The sequence below is a fragment of the Rutidosis leptorrhynchoides genome, chromosome 7, assembly GCF_046630445.1.
Source record: "Rutidosis leptorrhynchoides isolate AG116_Rl617_1_P2 chromosome 7, CSIRO_AGI_Rlap_v1, whole genome shotgun sequence".
Lineage (NCBI taxonomy): Eukaryota > Viridiplantae > Streptophyta > Magnoliopsida > Asterales > Asteraceae > Rutidosis > Rutidosis leptorrhynchoides.
In genome coordinates this window covers 312,511,325-312,530,442 of record NC_092339.1, presented here as the reverse complement: position 1 = coordinate 312,530,442, position 19,118 = coordinate 312,511,325, and the positions used below count along the sequence as shown (strand labels likewise).

General features: G+C 32.5%; 1 protein-coding gene and 1 non-coding gene across 2 annotated transcripts; one reads left to right on the top strand and one right to left on the bottom strand.

Annotated features, from left to right (window-relative positions):
• Window positions 1-8,062: 8,062 nt before the first annotated feature.
• On the top strand, window positions 8,063-15,037 carry LOC139857452 (uncharacterized). The gene is made up of 9 exons (XM_071846205.1): window positions 8,063-8,168; window positions 8,669-9,357; window positions 9,823-10,730; window positions 11,536-11,722; window positions 12,085-12,306; window positions 12,391-12,564; window positions 13,614-13,805; window positions 13,922-14,035; window positions 14,534-15,037. Exons 2-9 carry the CDS (start codon window positions 8,728-8,730, stop codon window positions 14,864-14,866), a joined length of 2,760 nt encoding a protein of 919 aa, XP_071702306.1. The 5' UTR covers window positions 8,063-8,168; window positions 8,669-8,727; the 3' UTR covers window positions 14,867-15,037.
• Window positions 15,038-15,248: 211 nt separating this feature from the next.
• TRNAK-CUU (transfer RNA lysine (anticodon CUU)) lies at window positions 15,249-15,321 on the bottom strand. Its single transcript has one exon. It is a non-coding gene; the product is annotated as a tRNA-Lys (tRNA).
• Between the last annotated feature and the right edge of the window lie 3,797 nt (window positions 15,322-19,118).

Sequence of the window (19,118 nt, the reverse complement as noted above, 5' to 3'; positions counted from 1 at the left end):
ATTTCATACTACACCTCGCACACACCAATATTAATAAATTAAATAAACATTTTCTATATATTTACATGTATAAAAAACTTTACACCTATAATAATCATATAGTTATATGAATTATAACTAAAATGTATTAATAATAAAAATAATAATCGTAATCATATTCATAATTATAATTATGAATTATAATCATAATAGTAATCATAATCTTAATTATTAATCATATACGTTATACAAATATACAATATAATAATCATAATATCATAATATTAACATTAAAAAGAGATCTTCGGACTAATCGATCCAGCATAGAGTCAACCACGTTTCTTCTTGCCTTGTCTGCAATTTACAATATTTTGAAATTGGTGTTTCTTTGATACCTACAAAACAATCAAACATATATTATGTTTAATATATGTGTGTGTGTGTGTGTATATATATATATATATATTGTATTCGGACACACACACACACACATACACACACACACACACACACACACACACACATATATATATATATATATATATATATATATATATATATATATATATATATATATATATATATATATATATATATATATATATATATATATATCATATGCTTATCTACTATAATAATCTATATCATTTCTTCTTATTTCCATCTTAAAAAAAATCGAGAATACAACATTAGTAATATGGTGTGCTTTTCTGTATGATTGATATGGAAAAATAAAATGAAGATGACATATTTATAGGCTAAAAAAATTACTTACGTTACTTAGAAGATGAAAGGTTTATATATTTATTGATCATTACTTACTTAAAATTTATTTATGACGTTTTTATTTAATATGGTCTTTATTTATTGTTTTTACCTTTTTTACCATAATAATCGTTAACCTTTTTTACCCGTATATTAAATTACATGGGTAATTTTATTGAGTTAACTGTATTTAATACACCATACTTATGATTCTAGGACTCAATTACTATAGATATAATAATAATAATAATAATAATAATAAAATATAATATAGATATAGATTAGTCTACGAAGAATATGTGAAAAATGATACTTAGTGACCAACTAATAAATGTATTCAAACCCTGTGTTGTAGCTCATGTGGTAGTTGAAATGTCCCGTTCTTATTGATTAAAAACGTTCCATATTAATTGATTTCGTTGCGAGGTTTTGACCTCTATATGAGACGTTTTTCAAAGACTGCATTCATTTTAAAACAAACCATAACCTTTATTTCATCAATAAAGGTTTAAAAAGCTTTACGTAGATTATCAAATAATGATAATCTAAAATATCCTGTTTACACACGACCATTACATAATGGTTTACAATACAAATATGTTACAACAAAATAAGTTTCTTGAATGCAGTTTTTACACAATATCATACAAGCGTGGACTCCAAATCTCGTCCTTATTTAAGTATGCGACAGCGGAAGCTCTTAATAATCACCTGAGAATAAACATGCTTAAAACGTCAACAAAGATGTTGGTGAGTTATAGGTTTAACCTATATATATATATATCAAATCATAATAATAGACCACAAGATTTCATATTTCAATACACATCCCATACATAGAGATAAAAATCATTCATATGGTGAACACCTGGTAACCGACATTAACAAGATGCATATATAAGAATATCCCCATCATTCCGGGACACCCTTCGGATATGATATAAATTTCGAAGTACTAAAGCATCCGGTACTTTGGATGGGGCTTGTTGGGCCCGATAGATCTATCTTTAGGATTCGCGTCAATTAGGGTGTCTGTTCCCTAATTCTTAGATTACCAGACTTAATAAAAAGGGGCATATTCGATTTCGATAATTCAACCATAGAATGTAGTTTCACGTACTTGTGTCTATTTTGTAAATCATTTATAAAACCTGCATGTATTCTCATCCCAAAAATATTAGATTTTAAAAGTGGGACTATAACTCACATTCACAGATTTTTACTTCGTCGGGAAGTAAGACTTGGCCACTGGTTGATTCACGAACCTATAACAATATATACATATATATCAAAGTATGTTCAAAATATATTTACAACACTTTTAATATATTTTGATGTTTTAAGTTTATTAAGTCAGCTGTCCTCGTTAGTAACCTACAACTAGTTGTCCACAGTTAGATGTACAGAAATAAATCGATAAATATTATCTTGAATCAATCCACGACCCAGTGTATACGTATCTCAGTATTGATCACAACTCAAACTATATATATTTTGGAATCAACCTCAACCCTGTATAGCTAACTCCAACATTCACATATAGAGTGTCTATGGTTGTTCCGAAATATATATAGATGTGTCGACATGATAGGTCGAAACATTGTATACGTGTCTATGGTATCTCAAGATTACATAATATACAATACAAGTTGATTAAGTTATGGTTGGAATAGATTTGTTACCAATTTTCACGTAGCTAAAATGAGAAAAATTATCCAATCTTGTTTTACCCATAACTTCTTCATTTTAAATCCGTTTTGAGTGAATCAAATTGCTATGGTTTCATATTGAACTCTATTTTATGAATCTAAACAGAAAAGTATAGGTTTATAGTCGGAAAAATAAGTTACAAGTCGTTTTTGTAAAGGTAGTCATTTCAGTCGAAAGAACGACGTCTAGATGACCATTTTAGAAAACATACTTCCACTTTGAGTTTAATCATAATTTTTGGATATAGTTTCATGTTCATAATAAAAATCATTTTCTCAGAATAACAACTTTAAAATCAAAGTTTATCATAGTTTTTAATTAACTAACCCAAAACAGCCCGCGGTGTTACTACGACGGCGTAAATCCGGTTTTACGGTGTTTTTCGTGTTTCCAGGTTTTAAATCATTAAGTTAGCATATCATATAGATATAGAACATGTGTTTAGTTGATTTTAAAAGTCAAGTTAGAAGGATTAACTTTTGTTTGCGAACAAGTTTAGAATTAACTAAACTATGTTCTAGTGATTACAAGTTTAAACCTTCGAATAAGATAGCTTTATATGTATGAATCGAATGATGTTATGAACATCATTACTACCTTAAGTTCCTTGGATGAACCTACTGGAAAAGAGAAAAATGGATCTAGCTTCAATGGATCCTTGGATGGCTCAAAGTTCTTGAAGCAAAATCATGACACGAAAACAAGTTCAAGTAAGATCATCACTTGAAATAAGATTGTTATAGTTATAGAAATTGAACCAAAGTTTGAATATGATTATTACCTTGTATTAGAATGATAACCTACTGTAAGAAACAAAGATTTCTTGAGGTTGGATGATCACCTTACAAGATTGGAAGTGAGCTAGCAAACTTGAAAGTATTCTTGATTTTATGAAACTAGAACTTTTGGAATTTATGAAGAACACTTAGAACTTGAAGATAGAACTTGAGAGAGTTCAATTAGATGAAGAAAATTGAAGAATGAAAGTGTTTGTAGGTGTTTTTGGTCGTTGGTGTATGGATTAGATATAAAGGATATGTAATTTTGTTTTCATGTAAATAAGTCATGAATGATTACTCATATTTTTGTAATCTTATGAGATATTTCATGCTAGTTGCCAAATGATGGTTCCCACATGTGTTAGGTGACTCACATGGGCTGCTAAGAGCTGATCATTGGAGTGTATATACCAATAGTACATACATCTAAAAGCTGTGTATTGTACGAGTACGAATACGGGTGCATACGAGTAGAATTGTTGATGAAACTGAACGAGAATGTAATTGTAAGCATTTTTGTTAAGTAGAAGTATTTTGATAAGTGTATTGAAGTCTTTCAAAAGTGTATAAATACATATTAAAACACTACATGTATATACATTTTAACTGAGTCGTTAAGTCATCGTTAGTCGTTACATGTAAGTGTTGTTTTGAAACCTTTAGGTTAACGATCTTGTTAAATGTTGTTAACCCAATGTTTATAATATCAAAAAAGATTTTAAATTATTATATTATCATGATATTATGATGTACGAATATCTCTTAATATGATATATATACATTAAATGTCGTTACAACGATAAACGTTACATATATGTCTCGTTTCAAAATCATTAAGTTAGTAGTCTTGTTTTTACATATGTAGTTCATTGTTAATATAATTAATGATATGTTTACTTATCATAATATCATGTTAACTATATATATAACCATATATATGTCATCATATAGTTTTTTACAAGTTTTAACGTTCGTGAATCACCGGTCAACTTGGGTGGTCAATTGTCTATATGAAACCTATTTCAATTAATCAAGTCTTAACAAGTTTGATTGCTTAACATGTTGGAAACATTTAATCATGTAAACATCAATCTCAATTAATATATATAAACATGGAAAAGTTCGGGTCACTACAGTAGTGGCTTGCCTCTCTTAACGAGAGGTCAAGAGTTCGACTCTCGTAGAGTGTAACATTGCACACAACACAAAATGTTGCCCCTTTACCCTTGAATTTCACCCAAGAGTGCCTTTCGCACATCGCGTTGTGGGGGCAGTGGGGGAGGGGGTTTTACCACTCATGTCCTCAGATTGGTCCGAGTTTCCTTATGAGCAGCAGTTGGGGCGGGTTATGCAACTGCGGAAGATGAATGCGTGAGTGTTTAAGTCCCTCTGCATGATCCCGTAATGCTGTTCAAAAAAATATAATAAAAAATAAAAGTATTCACTTGTGATGGAAGTTACTGAGCATGTTTTTACAATACTTACTAAATTGAAGCTGATAACATGTTTTTCACGAAAGATTATTACGTTTTCACCACTAAAATACCTTTATTCTCACCATTGCAGATTTGCCTCAAATGGTATCCCCACACCTTTTGTGTGGGGCTTGGGTTTAGGTCATGAGTTCGAGTCTCGCTCTGTTCATCATGTTATCAATCTGTCTGAAATATGGAGCTTCAGATTGACATCAGGGTGTTTTCTTTCAGATCCATTCAGGATGCAAACATGGTCCACTAGTCCCTCAGGATGATTTAAGGATCGGTTCTTGCAATGTGATTCATGTTTCCTCCCGAAAGCGTGTGGATGATGTGGCATATGATCGCGAAGGATCGGGTTTCTGCAATGTGATTCAGGTTTTCTTCCGAAAGCGCATGCCTGTCGTGACATATGATCATAAATGTGGTTAAGTCCTCTCTGGGTGATGCCAGCAGCTTGACTTTTTTTAAAAGAAAAATATCTTTATTTTTTAATGTTAATAGAAATTAGAAAATAGAAAATGATATTATATTTATTGTAAAATAAAATGTCATCGATAAAATATTAGAGTATTCATTACAAGATCCATAACAAACTTTGTTTTGTGACTTGTCAAGCTACAACGCCAAGAACATCTGTTGTGGGGCATTGTAGATGACCATGAGTTTAGACTATATTTAATGGTGCCAGCGTAATCAAGTGTAATGAGATGTTTTTGTGAGATATATTGCTAATGTGATAATTGTGATGGTGTAATGTGGTAATTGAATTTGTAATAATGATGTGATTATTATTAATTTTATATAATTATAATAAAAAATTTATATTAAATTAACAACTCAATTTTTTTTATAAAACTAAAAACAATTAATTATTAAAAAGTCCTAAAAATTGAAAATTACAATGATTTAAAAGTCCTAAATATAAAAAATTACAATACTTAAAAAATTCCTAAAAATTAAAACCATACTCGAATATTAAAATACTTAATTAACTATTAAAATTTCGAAAGTGTGGTAGAAAGCCCCAAATGTGTTCGATGAGATCGTTTCGAAGTTGGTTATGCACGTTCATATCTCGTATTTCTTTATCTCTTGTCTCACGATCTCTAACTCGATTCTTTAAAAAGTTAGGATTTGAGTTTCTTCAGTGCTAAGTAATTCTTTCTCGAGCCATGTAATTATGTGGCCATTTTCATCGACTATCATATTGCGCAACATCGCACGACAATACAATATCCGTCACATCTTGTTAACACTGTGTACTCGTCCAGACATTTGAAAAATATGAATACTACCCTGAAGAACACCGAATGTTCTCTCGACATCGTTACGTTCACTTTCTTGATATCTTTAAAATTTTGCATGTGGCTCATCTGTTGGTGACTAATATGTCTTGATTAACGTTGCCCAATATGGATAAATACCATATGCTAAATAATAACCATTTGTGTAATCATTACCGCTTACAATAAATGGTGCTAATGTCGCAATTCCATTCTTAATGTCATTGAACAACGGAGATTGATTCAAAACATTAACATCGTTGTTCGCACCCACGCAACCATGCAATTCTTCCACTTCCAATGCATGTAGTCGATGCTTCCGAGCATATATTCTTAAAACCATGTCTTTCTTCATGAGTGCTATACAAACGAGCTATATCGCTTCTCGTTGGTTGTCTCAAGTATTCACCAACATACAGTTGTAAAATACATTTGCAAAAGCTATTAAGATATACAATTGACGCACCCTCACTCATTTATAAGTACTCGTCAAACATATCCGCTGACGTACCATAAGCCAATTTGCGCAACGCAAATGTACTTTTTTGTATCGTAGTGAAACCTTTATAACTAATGGCGTATATTTTTTGTTTGAAAAATTCAAAATGCTTAGGTAAAGATTCAATCGAGTAATTAGGTATATCTTGGACGATACGCAAAAAACAATTGTCTACACATTCTAAAACGTCTTTTAAAAGTTTTCGAAGGATGCTTTGGGTTCTCCGCAAAGCAGTCTACAAATAATCGTTCACTTGCACCTTTACGATCTCTATGAACGTAACTTCCAGTCCATGGAACTCGTTGATTAGAACTTTCACCCTCTTCTCGATCTAATTCTTCGGTGTATGCTCGTAAAAGTTTCAACTTGTATTCGCCATCCGAATCCGAAGTATCGAAAATTTAAACAAAGATTGCATAATGAAAATTGTTTATAAAAAGTATAGAAATAATGAGAAGTGTGTGAAAAAATGATAAGTGAAATGGTGTATTTATAGGTAAATACACACACACACACACACACACACACATATATATATATATATATATATATATATATATATATATATATATATATATATATATATATATATATCAACGACATTATAGCCGTTAGAGAAATTGAGGTGACATATTTTCGTTGGCCCAACAGTCACGTACGTCACAAGATCTTCTCGTGAAGCACACATCGACGAAATTTACGGCCCATCACGCTGCATTGTGGCGGCATGGTGGCGTGATGGTGGTGATTTTTGCCCCCATGTGATCTTACAAAGGAATAAACACCAATCACATTTTTCTTTTCTCATTTTTATTAATTAAATATATTTTTATTTTATTTCTCCGTATTATTTTACAATTTATTCATTCATTTACCAAATATGTTTTACCATTCATTGAACTTTTGCAACAATAAATTTCCGCAACCTTCTCAAAAAATCATCTTTCCCATAATATTAGCTCTTTTGACCTAATTTTCTCTCACGATTACACATAATCCACGTCGGTCTATAAACCTAAACAAATGTTACAATATTCTAACACCATGTTATAAATATTGCTACATTATGCATATAACGAGGAAAAAAATTTCACGCATTGCTGTAGAGTGGTTACAGTCGATTAATTGAATCAATAGTTTTGATCGGTTAATGTTTCATTATTTTCATAAGAAAGTAAAGTAATGGAAAAGGTAAAAAAAAAAAAAGTTGTAAAGAAAAAAGATAAATTGTCATTTTACCTTTAAAGTTAGGGATTGATTACGGGATTGTGGATAGCAAGAGCCGACCAAAAAAATTAAAAAATAGATTATAGATAGATAGATAGATAATAATGATAATGATATGTAGATTACATGATACGTACATCATTTTCTGTGAAAAATACACATCTGAAAACGTTAAAAAAAATTTATACTAATTTTGACTGTAAATTAAAATTAATATACAACAATACAACGAGCTTAACGTCGTGCAGAGAAAGGAGTTTCAATTCAAGATTTCACGTCTCTCTCTCTCTCTCTCTCTCTCTCTCTCTCTCTCTCTCTCTCTCTCTCTCTATTTCTCCTTTGCATCTTCATATCTTCCAATCAAACACCATCATCATCAGCAAGTAAAGCACAAATAATCATAACAAAAAAATATGATTTCAATCAACAGAATCCGAATTCACATTTAGTAAATACTTTCGTTTTCATTCATCATTCTATTCTACTTTGCTCACCGCCTTACTCTGATGTTGAATTCTGTGTCAGTTTAGCTATTTTCGATTTATATTTTCCTAATTCATATGATCACTTTTGTTTCTGGATTTTATTTAGTTTTACTTACTGATTAAGCTGGATCGATCATTCCATTATTACATTCATGTATGTGGATTTGATTTGATTTGATTTGTATGTAATGTAATGTATATATGTATATGTATACATGGATTTTATGTGGATATTTGCTAATTTTTGTGTTTATCGAAATAAGAGCTTAGAGGTTTTGAATTATTACAACCGAGATTTATGATTACACTTTGCTGAATTAGTCAATGTTATGTAAAGATCTATGCGCTTAATTTGAGGAAATATAAATCAATATTTTGTATGCACACCAACTGTTTGTTAAATTGCTTAAATGAAATGTACACCTAAAATGTCTTATTCTGACTTGATATTTTGTTTATGTAGATGCATTGTGATCTGTAATTATAACATAAGAAGGGAATTTGGTGTAGCATTGTGTAACAATGGTTCTCGGTTTAAAATCTAAGCATAAAAAAGATGGTTCTGTTCAACTTAATTATCTAGTTCATGTACAAGAGCTAAAGCCTTGGTTACCATCAAGTCAAACACTAGCAATTCAATGGCAAAACGGTGAACAAACGACAGGGTTTCTTTCCCCTAATGTCATTGATTCCACAATCGATTTCAACAAATCTTTCGTATTTTCGACAACGTTACGTAGAGTTAAGAAGGATCGCGATAAGTTTCAGAAGAACTATTTGGAGTTCCATTTGTACCAGCCTCGAAAAGATAAGCCACATAAAGACGAACTGTTAGGGTCTGCAATAGTTAATCTTGGTGATTATGGGATTATTGACAATGTATTGAATCTTAGTGTCCCGTTCATATGGAAGAAAAGTTCTAAGTCTGTTGTAGAACCGGCTTTGTTTATTAGTTTACAGTTAAATGATAAAGATGAGACTAATTCATCTAGGAGTAGCTTATCGAAGCAATCGTCATTGGATAAGTATGGCCAAGAATCTGCGTCTGAAGCAACTAATGAGGAGAATGAAGAACTTGATATAGCTGCTTTTACAGATGATGATGATGATGATGATGATGATTATAGGCATTCATCATCTACAAGTATTAAGGTACCCTGGTGCACAATATTTGTACTTACATTTAGTTGTTAGTTCATGTTTTATAGGTGCTTGAGTAACGGGTCAAAACTTGTTCTGATCAAAATGGGTATTTTTTGTAATGTAGGGGATCTGTCCTACAGACAATTTTTTCTTATTTCTAGTATTTGTATTTAGTGTTATTAATATTACTAGAAAAGGTATATTTTTATAAAGATAATCTATTATTTGGAATAAAATGATTTTGGTGGTTTGTTCATTTTGAATGTAGGTCGGGTCATTTTTTGACGGTCAACTTTTTCCCGTTTTGATCAAATTTAAAGTTTACCCTTTTGACCCGTTAGAGTATGGTATAATCCAAAGTGACCAGTGTACCCATAAATAGGCCAAAGTTTACAACTTTACTTGAATTATATATCAAAAATGAAGCCGTCGCATTTTTGCTGGTTTCTGTATATAACTGAAGATGACATGCAGGATACTGTAGATATCACAAAACAAGGTAACGGGCAACAGTCTGCTTATTCACTGGGGCCCGGACCTCCAGTAAGTAGCTCTTCAAAATTTTCCGAGAGAAGTATGACAACAGTACGTAAAGGTGCCCCTGCCCCTGTTCTCAAATCGTCATTTTCGACCATGGGTTCTCCGAATACGAACATAGAGCCTAAGACTCACACGAGAATCTCTGAACCAGAAAACAGGAACCACACGCTTCAAGAAAATTCAAAACTCAACCCACAGCCTGTTATAACCAACTCTGTAACTGAAGCTCAAATAGTTGAATCTTCGTATGATCAAGATGCAAAATCTGAAAGTGGGCAGGATAATAAAACGCCAGAAGAGAAAAAGCAAATCTCAGAAGACAATCTTGTTGGTAAATTTTTAGCATCAAGAAAGCAAGATAAGCTACGGAGCAACACCCTTAGTAGGAAACCACCTGGAGGACAGGGAAGCGGTGTGTCGGCTAACAAATTGAAGCATTTAAATTCCGTTCAGTTACCTAAGGTCGGAGGGTTTTCGGGAAACGGGCTTCCTGCTAGTAGCCCGAATCGAGCGGATAAAGATAAAGTTATCCCGGTTAACAACTCAACTGAAACTGGAGTTTCAAAGAGTGAATCTTCTAATGGTAAAAGTGGAAATAGGGGTAGAATAGAGATGCTTGAAGAAGAGCTTAGGGAAACTGCAGCTATTGAGTCTGGACTTTATTCGATAGTGGCCGAGCATGGGAGTTCAACAAACAAAGTCCATGCGCCTGCTAGACGTCTTTCTAGATTTTATTTACATACGTGTAAAGAAAAGGATCAAGAAAGAAGGGTAAATGCAGCTAGAGCCATTATCTCTGGACTGGTTTTGGTTTCAAAATCATGTGGAAATGATGTTCCAAGGTTATGCTTTAATCTATCTTCCTATGGATATCTTAATTTATAAATCTAGATTTAAGGACTGGTAGGTTAGTGAGCTATTCAAACGGGTAAACTTTTAGTACACATCAAAACAGGTTTCTAGCCAAGGTTGCAAAAAACGTTAATATCGGAGCACTCGGTCGGGAATTTTCAGGGAGTACTCGACAACTCGGGGAGTACTCAGATGTTCGCCAAGTTTGACTTTGACTGACTTTGACCGAGTTTTGACCGATTTTCATCTAATTCGGAATTTTGACCGATTTTCCAAGTAATTCCAAGCAATTTTCGATATTTGATCAATTTTGTCCGATTTTTGACCAAGTTTGATCGAGTACTCGCCAAGTTGCAAAAACCGAATACTCGCCAAGTTGCAAAAACCGAGTACTTGCTGAGAACTTGCCGAGTAATTCCGAGTTCTGCAACAGTGGTTCGAGCCAACCTACAAACTTTTTTGTTTCTTGAATTTCATAGATAATTAACGTGTTAAATATGATTTTTTTTAAAGCTACAATATTTTATTTTATTTTTATTTTATATGGATTTTGGAAGTATTATGCCTTTTGAATACATTTTGGGCGACTTTGTACCCGCTCAATGACGGAGTTTTTTGGAGAACAAGGGGGTTATGACCTTCCCACAACCTTGTCTAGTTGTATACAAATTAATAGGATCAGCCACTTATGGAATTAGGACTACATAACTGTAAACATTACAACTCTTTGTTCAACAATGTTATATTTTTCTAGTGCATCTAAAACTCTAAATATCTTGTGTGTTCTTTGTGCAGGTTAACTTTTTGGTTGTCAAATGCAGTTATGTTGAGGGGGATTGTCTTCCAGACTGTTGAGGGGAATCAGAAACACAGTTTTAGAAAAGTATCTGATGACTGGCGGGACCCACAAACATTTATAATTGCATTGGAAAAGATTGAAGCTTGGATGTTCTCACGCATCATCGAGTCCGTTTGGTGGCAGGTTTAACCCTGAAAAACACTTTCTATCATATTTTACATATGATCTATCTTTTATATATAAAAATCAAAAAGTAGAATCAATATTTTTAGCTATAAACGGTTGAAAGGAAGCCAATGTGTGTTTTTTTAATCCTTACAAACTCCTAAGCCACTTTATTCAAAATTAGATTATTACCGCAGTGATATAATTCTTCTAATAATATATACCACATTACCAATGAACAAGAAAGTGTTTGTGGATGAGTGGGTCGACCTAATCCAGCCCAGCTCGTACTTACAACTAACTTGTCTTGACCCGTTACCCAACAGACCCATTTGGCTACTTCTACTTTCTACAACTAACTCTGATTTCAATCTCTGTAGACTCTTACTCCACATATGCAACCCGCAGCCACAAATGCAAGTAGCAAGACAATAGGCTTAACATCAAAGAAAACATCTGCAAGTAAAAACGGATTAGGTAATCAACAAGGCAACTTTTCTGTTGAACTTTGGAAAAAAGCTTTTAGAGATACTTGTGAAAGATTATGTCCTATTCGAGCTGGAGGCCATGAATGTGGTTGCTTACCTATGCTACCAAGATTGGTATAACTATGTTGCTGTTATTTGTTACATACATTTTTTTTTTCAAACAATGAAATAGAAAAATAACTTTATGTTGGTTTGTAGGTTATGGAACAGTTGGTTGGTAGACTAGATGTTGCGATGTTTAATGCCATTCTTCGTGATTCGGATGACGAAATGCCAACTGATCCATTATCGGATCCCATTGGTGACCTGAGGGTTCTTCCAATTCCCGCTGGAAAGTCAAGCTTTGGAGCTGGTGCACAACTGAAAAACACAGTGAGTAATTTACTCTAGGCGGTAAAATGGGCAGGTTGCGTAGGGATGAAGTGAACACGGTTATGGGTCTGGTTCGGTTGGGTGATATGATAGACTTTTTCTCCTGACAATTTTTTGATATAAAGAATTAGTGTGCCAAATCTGATTACCAAACATATACTCTTATTTAACAAACTAAGATCTAAATCTAAATCTGAAATCTTAAATACTGAAATCTGAAATTTATTTTAAAATAAACTAGGTAAATCATGTATTAAAAATGCACTTTGTGAGACTTTTGACTTGTTCAGGCTGTATAATCCATTTCTTTTTACGCTTAATTGTTTTAGGTGTCCCATTTGATGTGTTAAGAGTTTTAGAGATAAAGCATTACCCGAATTGACCCATTCGTAATTATATGGGTCACAATTTTCAACTATAAACCATAGAACTCATGGATTTCTATGCTTTATGATTTAGGCTCTTTCCTTTTAGATTTTTTATACCCATAACACCTCGTTGAATTAAAAAAAATAGGTACACATTATATTTTGAAGTTAACAGACTAACAAAACGCGAATGAAAATGGCAGAATATTCCCTAATCATGATCTTTTTTAGAAACTTTAACATAATTACTTTACTTATCTAGATATATAGTATAACTGAAAATTACAAGGTTTCTTATATTATATGCAACAAGAAAGATTTCTTATAGTATACCTGAAAGTTACATGATAAAAGGGTAAATGGATTATGTTTTCATGATCAGGCTACCCGGGGAAAGGTAGTATTTTTGCTCACATGTACGCGGCCTGACCGGATTATACCGTGACCGTTTCCAATCCTTTTCCCTAGCCACCCCAAGATATGCTGCTAGTGAGGTTTGAAGCTAAGGCCTCGTGTTGAAGGACATTATGACCCCAAAGACTAGGCAACTGAAAAATACAAGATTTATAATATAAATGAAAAATACAAGATATATAGCCCATTTGACCTCTAAAGTCATAGTTTACCTCCCTAAGATTAAACTATTAAACACAATTGTAAATGTTGTACCCGTCTTACCAGATTGGAACGTGGTCTAGATGGCTCACAGATCTATTTGGTATTGAGGAAAATGATACTCATGAAGATAGTGATGATCATATTGCCAACAACAAGAAAGAAACATCTTTTAAGGCTTTTCGGTTACTTCATGCCTTGAGTGACCTCATGATGCTTCCTTTCGAAATGCTTGCAGATAAGTCCACAAGAAAGGAGGTAACTAAACCCCATATTTATGCATCTTTTTTCTTTTTTTTTTTTTCTTTTTTTTTTCATTTTATACTTGTCGATAATCGTCTACTCCATTAATCAAATTTTTTATTTGGTTTTAGGTGTGCCCAATATTTGCTACTCCATTAATCAGGAGGGTTGTTTTCAGTTTTGTGCCGGATGAGTTTTCTCCTAATCCAATTCCCAATTCGCTTATTGAAGCGCTGGATGCAGAGGTTCGTATATGCCTTTTCATCACTTTATTAACATTAATAATTAATAATGATAGTAATAAATAAATTTGATAATTTATAAGAAAATGTACATCTAGAAAAGAAAGAATGCATCATTAGCCAAATGTTGATTATAAGGTGAATTTTAGTAGGTTTTTGGGTTTGGGTTTTTGAACTGATGATCTAGTTAATGCAATATGAATTTGTGATACTGTAGTTTGAATGTTTGGCAGTTTGACCTTGACCAAACTGATTTAGCTTCTGGTTATCCATTAAATTAGATGTCAAGAAATGTTGTGCAAGGCAAAACAAAAATTACACATTTATCCCTTATGATAAGAGTTTTGCATTCATTTTACAAATTGAATCTATATTTAAAGAAAGAAGCCTCTTTTGGTCATATTAATATCATGAACAATCAAATACAGTTCCTCACTAGTATTTGTTTTACGTTAATTTAAATACCATTTTCTCTTAACTCGTATACATTAATATGTGCAGGATGATGAAACAGAGGCTTTTGAAGGGTCTTTGATAAACGTACCATGCAGTGCACCTTCACCATCTTACGGTGCACCTTCATCCCAATCGCTTTCACCCATAATTGGAGCAGCACTTGCAACCAGCTCTTTAAGAAGAAGTTCATCATCGGTTCTTAAAAAATCATACACTAGTGACGATGAGCTCGACGAACTCGATTCACCATTAAGTTCAATCCTTACAGACGGTTCACGTGTTTCTCCAAGTTCAAAAGGAGTTCAATGGTGCCCAAAAGGTGGAAGGAACATTGTTAGGTATCAACTCCTCCGTGAAATTTGGAAGGATAGTGAATAAGCGTTTGTTATGTTTCAGGTTTTATTTAGTATAGTTACAGACTTACAGGTACTATTTTGATTTTGTTTTTTGATTATATATAGCGTGAGGGATACTTGAATCGACATCGGCTTCCTTCTTTTTTTTTTTTTTCAAAATAAAATTGTTATTGTTATTTCCACTAAATATTGTTCACTGTTTCCCTTTTTTGGCTTTTAAGTATAAGTTCTAACTTGGCTTCTAAGCAAGTTAAATCAAATTGTTTAACTTCTTCACTTTATACAAAAATAAGATATCAATTTACTTCCTTTTTCTAGTAGGACATTGTTACCCGTGTAGTTTGAAAAGACTAGATTGTTTTTACCGTTCTAAAGTGTGAGTAACAAAACTTAGATAAAACCATCGCCCACCGTGGGGCTCGAACCCACGACCACAAGGTTAAGAGCCTTGCGCTCTACCAGCTGAGCTAGACGGGCTTGTTGTTTTTATGCTCACTTAGAAACACCTATGTTAACTCCATATAAACTTGTATGAATAGCCATAGCCATGCGATTCTGAGTCAAAAACCCACGACCACAAGGTTAAGAGCCTTGCGCTCTACCAACTGAGCTAGACGGGCTTTTTGATAGTTTGCTCATTTAGATATAAATAAATAAACTAACACAAACTAATTTAACACCATTTAAACTTATTTTAAGAAGACTAAATAGCGTAGCCATTTATATAATTTGAAATACACAGCCAACCTGAATCTATGTTAAAAATGATTTCTATAACATAACATTTATAAAAATACTAGGACCAATGTATAGTACAATTACCTATTATGGAAAGGATTCGGACGAGTAGGTGCCACTCTCTCTTCATCATTGAACTTGAAGAACTTGATAAGTTTTTCACCAACTGAATTATTTTTATTACGGTTGTTGATGTTCATGACTGGTGATGAATATGATCTTTTATTGAGTTTTTTTTCACGTACCCACTGCATTTTGACTTGTAACCGTAAGTAGTAATACAATTATATATTGTTTTTTACCATTTCTCGATTTGTGCATTTTAACTTGTATCCATAATAGTATTACAACTATTATTACCATAAATATCACCATCTTCCTCTTCATAGATATTTAGGAAGAGAGAGAGAGAGATAGAGAGAGAAAATATTTAAGGTGGTGTGGTGTTGTAAACGTTATAGAAAGAATTAAAGTTAAATATAATGGAGCAAGCTTTATAATCATACGCCCTACGTTGAGAGTTAAATGTATTTTATCCAGCTCTTGTATACCGGACAGGAAGAGGAAAGAAGTTTTTGCTAGCAGATGGGGTTAAGTTTGAACGTCGGGATGACGAGTCATCATTGGGCTTTTCTCATAAGGTCGTGTTACGCCATCTTGACTGCTACATGGTCGATTGGATAGGAACACTTAGCACAATATCGGACATTATTTTACGCAAGCTCTCTATCTTGGGCGTTCAGCAATCAGCACACATGGGGAGCGCATGTGCTATGTAAGTCCGTTTATTTGAAAAGTTTGTTACGTACATTAGCAGTACATGTGCCTCGTCAGCACATCTCACGTAACAAATTCCGTCTATAAATATACCCCTTGAGCTATTCATTTTGGCATCTTTTGACTCACCATGAACTTATTATGCAAAAACCATCTCTCATATTTAAGTTGATAAACTCCGATCAAATTTCGATTATCACAATTGAGATTCATTACCTCGATATTAATTACTCATCTACTGTAAGCTAATCATCCAATTGTTTATCACCATTTATATCTCGATCGGGGTTGTACAGTTGTCAGAGATTAAACAATTAGACAAACTTTTTACCCCTCAATTTTACACTCAACCTATTATCCTCGGTAATACGTTTAATGAGATTAAATTAACTCTACGTTATACATCAAACATTTGTAGTTTCGATTTGTGTTTCTCTCTATGTATCACAATGGCCATGTTTAATTTGGCCTTAATTAGCTTAATGGAATGTAACTTAATATGAAGAGTAACCGATATAAAAAGAAATTCAAATAAGTGTGAAATTATAGTTGGGTCATGGTGATTTTTTTAGAATTTATTACTAACCGCTTTATAACTACTTCACATTAGAGGTTAATTTGATAATTTTAATGGTTATTTAGCATATAAAACATATAATAATTACTTATGATATCATTTATATATTATATACTAGCTTAAGACCCGCGAATTTGCGGAATTTTTTTAAGGACGAACCAAAACTCGAATTCTTAGAATAATTATATTTTATATTTTATTTATTAGGTTGTTAAGAAACCAATACAGTTCATGTATTAAATGTTGAAGTAATGATAATAAAGAGTAAAACATTCTATGAAATAAATAGATTATATGTGTATAAAAAAAAACATATGAAAAATACAACAGATGTCAAAATGAAAAATTTACATACTACATACTACATAGCACTATAATTGAAAGCTATTACAACTCCACACTTACGAATACATAATATGATAAAGTAATAGTATGGCAGCATGTGCTATCTAGAAAAAAAGATGGTGTAAATTTGGTATATGAGAACACCATCCATTCAAGAGACTGACGAAAATTATACGTCCATAGTTGACAATAGAAGGAATAATATATAACTCCAATTTGTTAGTTCACTCATCTTTCACTAAAAACTACTCCAAATAGATATCAATTTGACATCCATAAGAGATATGTAGTACTAATGTTATTAAACTACATAAAACTTGCTAAAATTGTCATTGTAGATCTGGAAAAATGTTATGTGCAAGATGTCTTCATACATACTTGTACTTCGTGCCTTTTATTCAAAATATAGAGTATTAGTTATGGTTGAACATTTTCTTTGAGGACATCTAGCGGCCATGTTGCTGTTCTTTATATGTATTACGGATTTACGGAGTACTTCATACGAACAAATTTTCTTTCAAAATCTCGCGGTATCGCGGGTTTTATGAAATGATGATATTATAAGACAATTTTAACCATGATAACACTAATAAACAATATCATATTTCGAAAGTTCTAATGTAAAAAATGATGTTCAAATTAAAGTAACGGACTTAATAACAACTCAATAATCAAATACACGATGTCATATAGTTGTTATATGAAATGTCCCGTTCTTATTGATTAAAAACGTTCCATATTAATTGATTTCGTTGCGAGGTTTTGACCTCTATATGAGACGTTTTTCAAAGACTGCATTCATTTTAAAACAAACCATAACCTTTATTTCATCAATAAAGGTTTAAAAAGCTTTACGTAGATTATCAAATAATGATAATCTAAAATATCTTGTTTACACACGACCATTACATAATGGTTTACAATACAAATATGTTACAACAAAATAAGTTTCTTGAATGCAGTTTTTACACAATATCATACAAGCATGGACTCCAAATCTCGTCCTTATTTAAGTATGCGACAGCGGAAGCTCTTAATAATCACCTGAGAATAAACATGCTTAAAACGTCAACAAAAATGTTGGTGAGTTATAGGTTTAACCTATATATATCAAATCGTAACAATAGACCACAAGATTTCATATTTCAATACACATCCCATACATAGAGATAAAAATTATTCATATGGTGAACACCTGGTAACCGACATTAACAAGATGCATATATAAGAATATCCCCATCATTCCGGGACACCCTTCGGATATGATATAAATTTCGAAGTACTAAAGCATCCGGTACTTTGGATGGGGTTTGTTAGGCCCAATAGATCTATCTTTAGGATTCGCGTCAATTAGGGTGTCTGTTCCCTAATTCTTAGATTACCAGACTTAATAAAAAGGGGAATATTCGATTTCAATAATTCGACCATAGAATGTAGTTTCACGTACTTGTGTCTATTTTGTAAATCATTTATAAAACCTGCATGTATTCTCATCCCAAAAATATTAGATTTTAAAAGTGGGACTATAACTCACTTTCACAGATTTTTACTTCGTCGGGAAGTAAGACTTGGCCACTGGTTGATTCACGAACCTATAACAATATATACATATATATCAAAGTATGTTCAAAATATATTTACAACACTTTTAATACATTTTGATGTTTTAAGTTTATTAAGTCAGCTGTCCTCGTTAGTAACCTACAACTAGTTGTCCACAGTTAGATGTACAGAAATAAATCGATAAATATTATCTTGAATCAATCCACGACCCAGTGTATACGTATCTCAGTATTGATCACAACTCAAACTATATATATTTTGGAATCAACCTCAA